Source organism: Myotis davidii, unplaced genomic scaffold (assembly GCF_000327345.1).
Source record: "Myotis davidii unplaced genomic scaffold, ASM32734v1 scaffold1527, whole genome shotgun sequence".
NCBI lineage: Eukaryota > Metazoa > Chordata > Mammalia > Chiroptera > Vespertilionidae > Myotis > Myotis davidii.
The window spans coordinates 625,414-637,176 of record NW_006298269.1 but is presented as its reverse complement, the minus strand read 5'-3'; the positions used below and the strand labels follow the sequence as shown (position 1 = coordinate 637,176).

General features: G+C 39.6%; 1 protein-coding gene across 9 annotated transcripts in view; it reads left to right on the top strand.

Moving 5' to 3' along the window:
- Positions 1-11,763, top strand: part of BRCA1 (breast cancer 1) — a 72,532-nt gene that overhangs the window by 33,889 nt on the left and 26,880 nt on the right. For 7 of the 9 annotated variants that reach the window (XR_001515585.1, XM_015570568.1, XM_006773905.2 and 4 more), the window contains 6 exons: positions 97-199; positions 1,589-1,634; positions 2,995-3,071; positions 3,667-7,050; positions 7,648-7,736; positions 10,834-10,990. Coding sequence is in view for 8 of the 9 variants with exons in the window: in XM_015570568.1 (XP_015426054.1) it covers positions 97-199; positions 1,589-1,634; positions 2,995-3,071; positions 3,667-7,050; positions 7,648-7,736; positions 10,834-10,990 (3,856 nt within the window). In the remaining variant the exon portion in view is untranslated. The remainder of the gene's footprint in view (positions 1-96; positions 200-1,588; positions 1,635-2,994; positions 3,072-3,666; positions 7,051-7,647; positions 7,737-10,833; positions 10,991-11,763) is intronic. The other 2 variants (XM_015570572.1, XM_015570573.1) reach the window with 1 other exon arrangement.

Here is an 11,763-nt window from a genome sequence, read left to right as displayed (position 1 = left end):
GAAAGAGAGATAGAAACATGGCCTCAAATTTCTCTTCACGGAAAAAAAGCAAAGAATTGGCCAGTAATTAGTTCATCATTTTTTACTGCTTAACAGGAAACCAGCCTTAGTGCCCAACTCTCTAACCTTGGAATTGTGAGATCACGGAGGACAAAGCAGCAGGTACAATCTCAGAAAAAGTCTGTCTACATTGAATTGGGTAAGAGTCTCAGACTTTTTAAGTTTAGAACAGTAGTTGCTAAAATTTTTAAAAAGAATATATTTTTATTGATTTCAGAAAAGAAGGGAGAGGGAGAGAAATAGAAACATCAGTGATGAGAGAAAATCATTGATTGGCTGCCTCTTGCATGCCCCCTACTGGGGGATTGAGCCTGCAACCTGGGCATGTGCCCTGGCCTGGAATCTAACCATGACTGCCTGGTTCATAGATTGACGATCAACCAGTGAGTCACACTGGCCAGGCTCAAGGTCATTTCTTTATAACTTGGAGGAGATGCTAAAGGAACATAACTCTTTCATATTCATTAGTCTGTGGTAAAATTGGTTTTGTTATATGTCGTTTTGCTTGAAGTCACAGAACCATTTGATGTTAAGTGAGGACTTACTATACTTTGGAAAAATGGGAAGGAGGAATAAGAAAGAACATGATGGGCTGGCTACAGCATTTGGAAGAATCCAAGATAAATTGTACTAGACTAGAAGGACTTTTAAGAAGAGCTGAGCTCAGTTCAGTCAGTTTTCTCTAATTGTCTTGTTGTTTAGAATATATTTATAATTGGAAAGAGTATAGCATTTACCAGATTCTCTTGAAATTACTTGTATGTCGCCGAAACCAGTTTGGCTCAGTGGATAGAGCGTCGGCCTGCGGACTGAAGGGTCCCAGGTTCGATTCCGGTCGGGGGCATGTACCTGGGTTGCGGGCACATCCCCAGTGGGAGATGTGCAGGAGGCAGCTGATCGATGTTTCTCTCTCATCGATGTTTCTAACTCTCTGTCTCTCTTCCTTCCTCTCTGTAAAAAATCAATAAAATATATTAAAAAAAAAAAAAAAGAAATTACTTGTCTGTCTTTTTCTTTTTAAAATCATAAATTCCTAGACTTGTGACTTTTTATTTTGATTATTTTTGTGACACAACCGTGTCGTATCACAAAAATAATCAAAATAATTGTAAGAGCAAATATTAAGGAGCATTAAGGAGCAACAGTCCAGGCACTGTTGTACTTCCCTTATAAAACTCATGTAAGAGGCCTGGCAAACCCCTGTAGTTGTTACGATGATTATATTTATTTTACAGATGAGGAAATTAAGGCAGAGAGAGGTTAAGAAATTTGGCCAAGGTAGTGAAGCTACTCAGTGGCAGAGGCATGATTCAAACCTAGGAATTCGGGCTTCAGAGCCTCTGCTTACCACTACTTCTCTGTATTTCCTGGCATATGTATCATTGTACCTACCATATAGTGCGTGCTTAGTAAATATTTCTTGAATGAGTACCTGTTTTGCAAAAAGTACATTTTTTTAGTTTAACCCTTTCGATAAAAATTCTTTTATTGATTTGTTATTTGGGGGTACTTGGGGAACTATTTTTAGGATCTGATTCTTCTGAAGATTCAGCTAATAAAGGAAGATATTACAGGTGAGTCAAAGGGAGCCTTTGTCTATTAAGCTGGCATTTTTGTGTTTAGTTAATATTAAGGATTGGTATTTTTTTTAGGTTAGAGTCATGGCATTGGAATAGACCATATATCTTAATCTCATTTTTAAAAAATGTGATTTTATTTATTTCAGAGAAGAAGGGAGAGGAAGAGATAGAAACCTCAATGATGAGAGAGAATCATTGATCAGCTGTCTCCTGGATGCCCCTACTGGGGATCGAACCCACAACCTGGGCTTGTGCCCTGACCAGGAATCGAACTGTGACATCCTGGTTGATAGGTCAGTGCTCAGCCATTGAGCCACACCAGTTAGGCTAATAGTACTTTTTATTTTATGTTATGTTATTGATTGATTTTAGGGAGGGAGGGAGAGAGAGAGAAACATTGATTTGTCGTTCCACTTATTTATGCCTTCATTGGTTGCTTCTTGTATATGCCCTGACCAGAGATCAAACCTGCAACCTTAGCATATCAGGACAATACTCTAACCTGGCTGAGCTACCCAGCCAGGACCCCGGTTTGTTTGATTTTTTAGTAGAGTCCAAAAGAATTTAAAATAACAACTCTGCACAGAATAATATCTATTGTAGCTTAGTTCCTCGTGTGCAGTAGTGTTGACACTGGTAATTATGGCTGATGAAAATATTAGAGGGTTCCATTTTTCTTCCCTTTCTCAGTTTCTTAATTCCATCTATCCCTCAAACTTTATGTAAATTATATGATAATCTACAAGCAGCCCCCAGTTGTGTTACATGGCAAATTGCTTTCCATAGGAATTATTGCTTCTGCATTGTCTGAACTACAGTGGCGTCATTGCCAATCAGTTTTTGTTCGCAAGTGACTTTTCCCTAATCTCAATTGAGAGGAAGTGGTTTTAGCTTGGAAAGAAGCACCGAAGGCTGAGCAGCAGAATGCTGCATTCTTCGCAAACTATTGGGATATCTCTTCATCCCAGCTGCTCGTTTTGTTTAAATATCTTTGTTCCTGCAGTCTCATTAAGATATCCTTTTAAGTTTTGTGGGGTTTGTGGGGGTTTTGTTTTCTTGTTTTGTTTTTTGCTTTACTGTGTTTTGGTTATTGTTTGTATTAAATGGACTATCAGTTAAATTTTGGTTCTCATTTGCATGTCCTTAAAGCGATGTTCTGCGCTCCTGCTCTGGTTTTTTGTGACTGTGTGTCAGTCTTTGATCCTTTCATTTTGACTAGAAGTTATTAAAGGAGAGAGCAGATTTGGCCACCCTACCTAAAGGAGCTAAAATACTTGATCTTGTTCATTTGACAACTCTTTGAGCATGTATGTAACCAGTGTTTCTCATTAAGGCTTTTGTCTCTTCCCTATAGTGTGAGAGATCATGAACGGTTACAAATCACTCCTCAAGGAGCCAGGGCTGAAGCCAGATTAAATCCTGCAAAAAACGGTAATGGCAAGCCTTCCCAACGTAACAGGCACTGAAGAGAGAATGGGTAGATACAGTACTATAACTACATTATTCTGAAGATCATTTGGGACATTTATAATTCACAGCATCTCTTGGCACAGTTAGAATATCATTTTTTCTCGGATGTTATGGGACAGCCTGATCCATTTCAGTTGACTAGACTGATGTGATTTTAATAGTATCCCTCATAACTGGTTGTTGCCTTTTACTTTATATGTTTATATTCCATCTTTTGTATACTAGTATTTAAATATAGGGAATAATGAGTCTGAAGGTAGAACAGAGCACAGTATGTCCGATGCCCAAAGTCTGCTTTTAATTCACTGTTACAGGTTAGGGAAATAGGAGGTGTGGCTTATGAGTAGGGAGAATTCTGAAATTAAAATTTTATTTTAAGTGGAACTAATGAGAGTAAAAGGAATTACATGAACGAGTGTGAGCTACAACTTTAGTATACTTGGTTGTTTAAAAGGATAGTTTCTCTAAAAATAGCCAGGTGTTTGAAGTTGTTTAAGCACGTATTTTTTCATGATAATTTCATTTTTAAATTATCTATTGTTTTGTATATTTTCAGCTGCTTGTGAGTTTTCTGGGGACATAACAAATACTGAACATCATCAATCCAGTAATAAAGATTTGACCACCACCGAGAAGCATGCAGCTGAGAAGCATACAGAAAAGTGTCAGGGTATTTCTGTTTCAAACTTGCATGTGGAGCCATGTGGCACAGATACTCATGCCAGCTCATTACAGCATGAGAACAGCAGTTTACTACTCACCAAAGACAGAATGAATGTAGAAAAAGTTGAATTCTGTAATAAAAGCAAGCAGCCTGGCTTAGCAAGCAGCCAGCAGAGCAGATGGGCTGAAAGTAAAGAAACATGTAATGGTAGGCAGACTCCCAGCACCGAGAAAAGGGTAATTCTGGATGCTGATCCTCTGAATGGGGAAAAACAACTTCCACGCTCTGACCATCCTAGAGATTCCCAGGATGTGCCTTGGATAACACGGAGCAGTAGCATACAGAAAGTTAATGAGTGGTTTTCCAGGCGTGATGAAATACTAACTTCTGATGGCTCACATAATGGCAAGTCTGAGTCAAATGCTGAAGTAGCTGGTGCAGTGGAAGTTGCAAATGAAGTAGATGGGTATTCTGGTTCTCCAGGGAAAATAACCTTAATGGCCCATGATCCTCATGGTGCTTTAACATGTGAAAGTGAAAGAGTTCACTCCAAACCAGTAGAAAGTAATATTGAAGATAAAATATTTGGGAGGACCTATCGGAGGAAGGCAAGCCTCCCTAACTTGAGCCACATAACTAAAAATCCTATTGTAGGAGCATCTGCTATAGAACCTCAGATAACACAAGAGCGTCCCCTCACAAATAAACTAAAGCGTAAAAGGAGAAGTACATCGGGCCTTCATCCTGAGGATTTTATTAAGAAAGTAGATTTGGCAGTTGTTCAAAAGACTCCTGAAGAGATAATTAAGGGAACTGACCGAATAGAACAGAATGGTCATGAGATGAATATTACTAATAATGATCATGAGAATGAAACAAAAGGTGATTGTGTTCAGAAAGAGAAAAATGCTAACCTAACAGAACCACTGGAAAAAGAATCTGCGTTCACAGGTAAAGCTGAACCTATAAGCAGCAGCATAAGCAATATGGAACTAGAATTAAATGTCCACAGTTCAAAAGCACCTAAGAAGAATAGGCTGAAGAGGAAGTCCTCTACCAGGCCTGTTCATGCACTTGAACTAGTAGTCAATAGAAATCCAAGCCCACCTACCCGTACTGAACTACAAATTGATAGTTGTTCTAGCAGTGAAGAGGTGAAGGAAAAAAATTCTGACCAAAGACCAGTCAGACACAGCAAGAAGCTTCAACTCATGGAAGGTAAAGAACCTGCAGCTGGAGCCAAGAAGAGTAATAAGTCAGATGAACAAAGAAATAAAACACTCGCCAGTGATGCTTTTCTAGAACGAAACTTAACAAACATGCCTGGTGTTTTTACTAATGGTTTAAGTTCTAATAAACTTCAAGAGTTTGTCGATCCTAACCTACAAAGAGAAGAAACAGAAGAGAGCCTAGGAACAGTTCCAATGTCTAATAGTACCAAAGACCTCGAAGATCTGACATTAAGTGGAGGTAGAAGTGTGCAAATTGATAGATCTAAAGAGAGTACCAATATTGTATTGGTACCTGAAACTGATTATGGCACACAGGATAGTGTCTCGTTACTGGAACCTGACATCCCAGGGAAGGCAAAAACAGCTCCAAATCAAGGTGGGGATCTGTGTGCAGCAGTTAAAAACCCTAAAGAACTTATTCGTGGTTGTTCTAAAGATATTAGAAATGACAGAGAGGGCTTTAAGGATCTATTGCGATGTGAAGTTAACCACACGCAGGAGACAAACATAGAAGTGGAAGAGAGTGAACTTGATACACAGGATTTACAGAATACATTCAAGGTGTCAAAGCGCCAGTCATTTGCTCTGTTTTCAAATCCAGAAAAGGAATGTGCAACAGTCTATGCTCACTCCCAGTCTTTAAGGAAACAAAGTCCAAAAGTCACTCTTGAATGTGGACAAAAAGAAGAAAATCAGGGAAAGAAAGAATCTAAAATCAAGCATGTACAGGCAGCTCACACACCTGTAGGCTTTCCTGTGGTTTGTGAGAAAGACAAAAAGCCAGGAGAGTATGCCAAATACAGCATAAAAGGAACCTCTAGGCATTTCCCATCCTCTCAGTTCAGAGGCAACAAAACTGAACTCACTATTACAGATAAATATGGACTTTCACAAAACCCATATCATATACCGTCCATTTCTCCCATCAAGTCATTTGTTAAAACTGTAAGTAAGAAAAACCTGTCAGAGGAAAAGTTTGAGGAACATTTAGTGTCACCAGAAAGAGCAATGGGAAATGAGAGCATTCAAAGTACAGTGAGCCCAATTAGCCTAAGTAACATTAGAGAAAGCGCTTTTAAAGAAAGCAGCTCAAGCAGTACTAATGAAGGAGGCTCTAGTATCAATGAAGTAGGTTCCAGTGGTGAAAACATTCATGCAGAACGAGATATAAACGAAGGATCAAAATTAACTGCTATGCTCAGATTAGGTCTCATGCAACCCGAAGTCTGTAAGCCAAGCCTTCCTGTAAGTAATTGTAAACATCCTGAAGTAAAAAGGCAAGGGGACAACGAAGGACCAGTGCAGGCTGTTAATGCAGACTTCCCTCCATGTCAAATTTCAGATAGCCCAGAACAACCTATGGGAAGTAGTCCTGTTTCTCAGGTTTGTTCTGAGACACCGGATGACTTGTTAACTGATGATGAAATAAAGGAGAATAGCGGCTTTGATGAAAGTGGCATTAAGGAAAGATCTGCTGTTTTTAGCAAAGATGTTCAGAAAGAAGAATTCAGAAGGAGCCCTAGCCCCTTAGCCCATACACATTTGACTCGGAGTCGCCAAAGAAGGGCCAGGAAATTAGAGTCCTCAGAAGAGGACATGTCTAGTGAGGATGAAGAGCTTCCTTGCTTCCAACATTTATTATTTGGTAAAGTAGTCAAAATACCTTCTCCATCTACCAGTGTTGCCACAAAGAGTCTGTCTAATAAAACAGAGGAGAACCTGGGATTAAAGAGTAGCTCAAATAACTGCAGTAACCAGGTAACGTTGCCAAAGGCATCCCAGGAACATCACCTTAGTGAGGAAGCAAGATGTTCTAGAAGCTTATTTTCCTCACAGTGCAGTGCGTCAGAGGACTTGACCGCCAATACAAACACCCAGGATCCTGTCTTGATGTTTGATCCTCCTTCCCAGCAAATGAGGTATCAGCCTGAAAACCAGGAAGTTCTGAGTGACAAGGAATTGATTTCAGACGATGACGATGACGAAAGGGAAACTGGCCTGGAAGAGGAAAATCAAGAAGAGCAGAGTGCGGATTCAGACTTAGGTATTTTATGGGAATGAGCTAAATGTCTCTGCCTTTGGGGGAGCACACAATGAGTTTCCAAGTATAATTAAAGTAGCTGCTTCTTTTTTTTTAAATATATTTTATTGTTTCTTTACAGAGAGGAAGGGAGAGGGACAGAGAGTTAGAAACATCGATGAGAGAGAAACATCGATCAGCTGCCTCCAGCACACTCCCTACTGTGGATGTGCCCGCAACCAAGGTACATGCCCTTGACCGGAATCGAACGTGGGACCCTTCAGTCCGCAGACTGACGCTCCATCCACTGAGCCAAACCGGTTAGGGCAAAGTAGCTGCTTCTTAAACTAAGCATGTTCCTCCTAAGGTACTTTTCCTTAAAAGTCCTTCACCTAGCTGGAACATATCTATTTGAATGAGATTAAATACCCTAGTTGTTGGTGGACTTGCTTCTGGTTTTCATTGTTATTTCTAGAAGAATCAGGTGTCTCAAAACAAGGAGTGTAATCATTTTGTGTGACACGAAAGTGATATTTGTCCTGCCAATGGGAAGAAACATAACAAATTGCAGTATTTGCTGTCCGTTTTTACATCTGAATCTCTATTTTTATTATCATTTAGATGAAGCAGCATTTGAATATGAGAGTGAAACAGACCTCTCTGAAGGCTACTCAGGGCTGTCCTCCCAGAGCGATATTTTAACAACTCAGGTAAGAAGCATGTATGGAAGTATGTGTGGTGTCTTGTGCATTCAGTATGCATCCTGCATTCTTGCATTGGCTTTTATCATCCCTTAGAACCAGTGGTGTAACAGTTTATGTGGTACCATGCCTCCTCAAATTAGATTGTAATCACCTGGCAGGAACTCATGCTACCTTTTATACATACTCACATACCACCGAGCTTACTGCAGAACACTAAATACTGAATTTAATGAATAAGCTAAACGATCAAATCCCATTTTTCCTATAGCAAAAATATGAAAGCACTATTGTATCAAAGGAGGGTTACGTATTCCACTTTGGTCTACTAATGCATTAGTAGTATAAATGAAGTAGTGAAGCATCACCTTTTGGTGGGGACTTTCAAAGGAGACATTTAAACTGGGCCTTGAAAAACGAGAAGAATTTTTCCAGGTGGAAAAAAAGGGAGGCAGCAACCCAGACAAAAGCACAAAGGCATAAAATGCCCTGGAAGTACAAATTTGTGCTGTGCAACTAGAAAACGGGGCATATGGGTGGTTTGGGAGAGAATTAAGAGATAAGAGAGTATAAAAGGCCTTCTGAATGCCCTTCTTAGGACTTTAGACTATCCTGAGGACTATAATGAGTAATAATTATTTAGCTTGCAGAAAGCGTTACCTTATCTGAGCAGTGGTATACCACCACAGCCATTATGGAAGAAAGAGGCATGATAAACATGCATTTAAGGAACTTCCACAGTAATGTAGCTGTCTATATTAAAAGTAGAGATCAGGAAGCATTTGAGATCTTGCTTCTCAGCAACTGTTGTCAGTTTGGCTCAAATACAATCTTATGAATACTCAAAAAAATAAAAAGTAAAAGTAGAGATCAGAGTAGCATAATGGGAAATAGAAGATTAGGGCTAATTTAAGAAACACTTAAGAATTAGAATCAAGAAAACTTAGTAACCAATTTGGTTTTGGTCTCTCAAATGTATCTGGCCAGCCCTAGCCGGTTTGGCTCAGTGGATAGATCGTCGGCCTGCAGACTGAAAGGTCCCAGGTTCAATTGCGGTCAAGGGCACATGCCCGGGTTGTGGGCTCGATCCCCAGTAGGGGGTGTGTAGGAGGCATCTGATCAATGGTTCTCTCTCTCATCATTGATGTTTCTATCTCTCTCTCCCTCTCCATTCCTCTCTGAAATAAATAAAAATACATTTTTAAAAAATGTATCTGGCCAATTGCCTCTAGGGGAATTGTCCAAGTTATAAAGTAATTCCTTTGGGAAAACCTAAAGGAAAGTTAACTAAGTCTTCCATTACTGTTTTTTCTGATTTTCTAACCTGTTTAATGGCCACATAGAGGTTAAGTGTTGATGGTCATGACATAACGTCTAGTACAGCTTCTGAAGCTTACGGATAGCTGATTTCATTCCACATTTACTTAGGCAAGCCCTTCTTGATCAGTAGTGGAACTACTCACAAGCTCCACATGGTGGCAATGGCGCTACTGCGGACATTGCAGCAAAACAGTATCAGGATAGCACTGCAAGCCTTTGTGAAGCTGAGAATACATTTTCCGGTCATAAAAACTTGAAAATTACTCAGTGTAGCAGGAGAAAGTAGGTGGCTAGTTTTTAGTGGTGGGCAAAGTCATTTTTAAGGATGAGAAGAAGAAATGGAGGATGAAACAATCTATTTCCCCAGGGTTTGCTGGCAACCATTGATGTTCCTTCTGAAAGTAATGAAGAAAGATATATTTTGTAAATCTCATTAATTATGAAATAATTTGCTTATCAAAAACCTTAGACTAAAGAAAGAAGAAACGAAAAAGAGAAAAAACAAAAGAAGAAAGAAAACCCTTAGACTTAGGAAATTTCTTTTTTTTTTTAATTAATGTTTTTATTTTAGCCTTAGAGGGGTTTTTTAAGTCATTGATTTTAGAGAAAGAGAAACATCCATCTGTTGCTCCATTTATTCTATGCATCCATTGGATGATTCTTGTAAGTGCCCTGACCAGGGATCGAACCCACAATCTTGGTGTATCGGGACAATGCTCTAACCAATTGTGCTACCCAGCTACACATTTCTTTTTTTTTTTTTAATCCTCACCCGAGGATACTTTTTCCATTGCTTTTTAGAGAGCATGAAAGGGAGAGGGAGTAACATCTATGTGAGAGACACATCAATTGATTGCCTCCCACAAGAGCCTGAACCTGGCCAGGGGATTGAACCTGTAACTCAGGTACATGCCTTTGACTGCGTATCAAATCTGTGACCCGTCGGTGTGTGCTGATGCTCTAACCTGAGAACACTAGTCAGGGCACAGATTTCTTTCTGAAGTGGAGAAATAAACATCATGAGCCCCGTAAGCAGAGAAGACCCTTATCTTGAGTTGAAAACAATGAAACAGGCTTTACTAGGGCTGTTTCTGTTGGCTCATTCCCTCTAACAGGCCCTTCTCTGTGAAGTTCTCTAGGTACCCTGTCCCCATCTAGAATGGCAGCACCATGCAGACTATATTCCCAGCACTAGGACAGTGTCTGACATATAATAGATGGTCAACAAATAGTTGTTGAGTGAGCAAATAGATAAATTAATGAATTAGCTCTTTGTTCTTTCGGTTAGAAATTAAATGTTCAAAGAATCCCAGAAAAAAGAAGTGTCCTCACATGCCAGAAATCAGACATTTTTATATGGACTAATCTGTATCTCTTATGAGTCTCAAATACGAAGCCTTTGAAACAACACAGTCTATGTAAAATGTTAACAAAGTCATGCTAATTTTAAATATCAAAAGTATTTAAGCACCTTAATTATTTCTTCCCTCCTGAGCTTTTAAAAGAAAGTAATCAACTTCAAAAGGACATCACAATAAAATAAAGCAAATCTATTTGGGAGAGTCTGAGGAAATTTTTTTTCCTCCTTTAACATCATTCTGAAATCTTTCCATGGGCATTAACTGCCTGAATATGGTTGGATTAAAAGGTATTCAGCCAGAATTTATAATTCCATACTAGGTGATTTTAATTCCCATGCTAAAATTAATTGGTATAACATACTCTTGTGTTCTGGTAAATTTCTAAAAGAGAGTAACTTTCTCTGTGTCATTTTTTGTGTTTGCAGCAGAGGGATAGGATGCACGATAACCTGATCAAGATCAAGCAGGAAATAGACCAAGTGGAAGCTGTGTTAGAGCAGCAGGGGAGCCAGCCTTCTCACAGATCCCCTTCTTGTGATTCTGAGGACCTACTAAATCCACGACAAAGCACACCAGAAAAAGGTTTGTGACATTGGCCAAATTCCTCTTCAGCAAAATTCTTCCTCTCCCTAAGCCTTTATCTCCAGAAAAATGTGAACCTAGCTTGAACATTTTATCATCTTTGCTCGGCATGTATTTGCTGAGTCACTCCACGGGTAATTTTAGAGCCTCGGTTCTAGTCCCTGCTTTCAACTAATTTACCATTCAGAGAGATCAAGACAGTCATTAAGTGTCATTTTCTGACGACTGAGTGCCCCAAATGAGGAGATGTTACGGGGAGACCATAGGAAGCTGAGTGCAATGGGAGAGATTAGAAATAAGTAACCCCCTCATTTTAGAAAGCTTATAAAAAACGCTCATATTCCTTATACCACCGGGGTCAGATCATAAAGCCCTATTCCATGTGCTTTCTGGTTTATAAGGAAGAGATGCCCGTTACTTGAGGAACTGCATCTTGATCCCCAGAGAACCCAATTATGTGGCAGAGTCAGGTGCTTTATCCCAACATTATAGTTATCAACAAGACCAGATGGATCTCCGAGGAGGTGATTAGAGCTGACTTCCTGTAAGAAGTGAGCGTTGAGGCTTGGTGATTTAGCATCTTCCTACAAACCAGGAGGTCATGGTTTGATTCCCGGTCAGGGCACATGCCCCGGTTTCAGGCTTGATCCCCAGTATGGGGCATGCAGAAGGCAGCCTATCGATGATTCTCTCTCATCATTGATGCTTCTGTCTCTCTGACCCTCTCCCTTTCTCTCTGAAATCAATAAAAGTATATTATTAAAAAAAAAAAA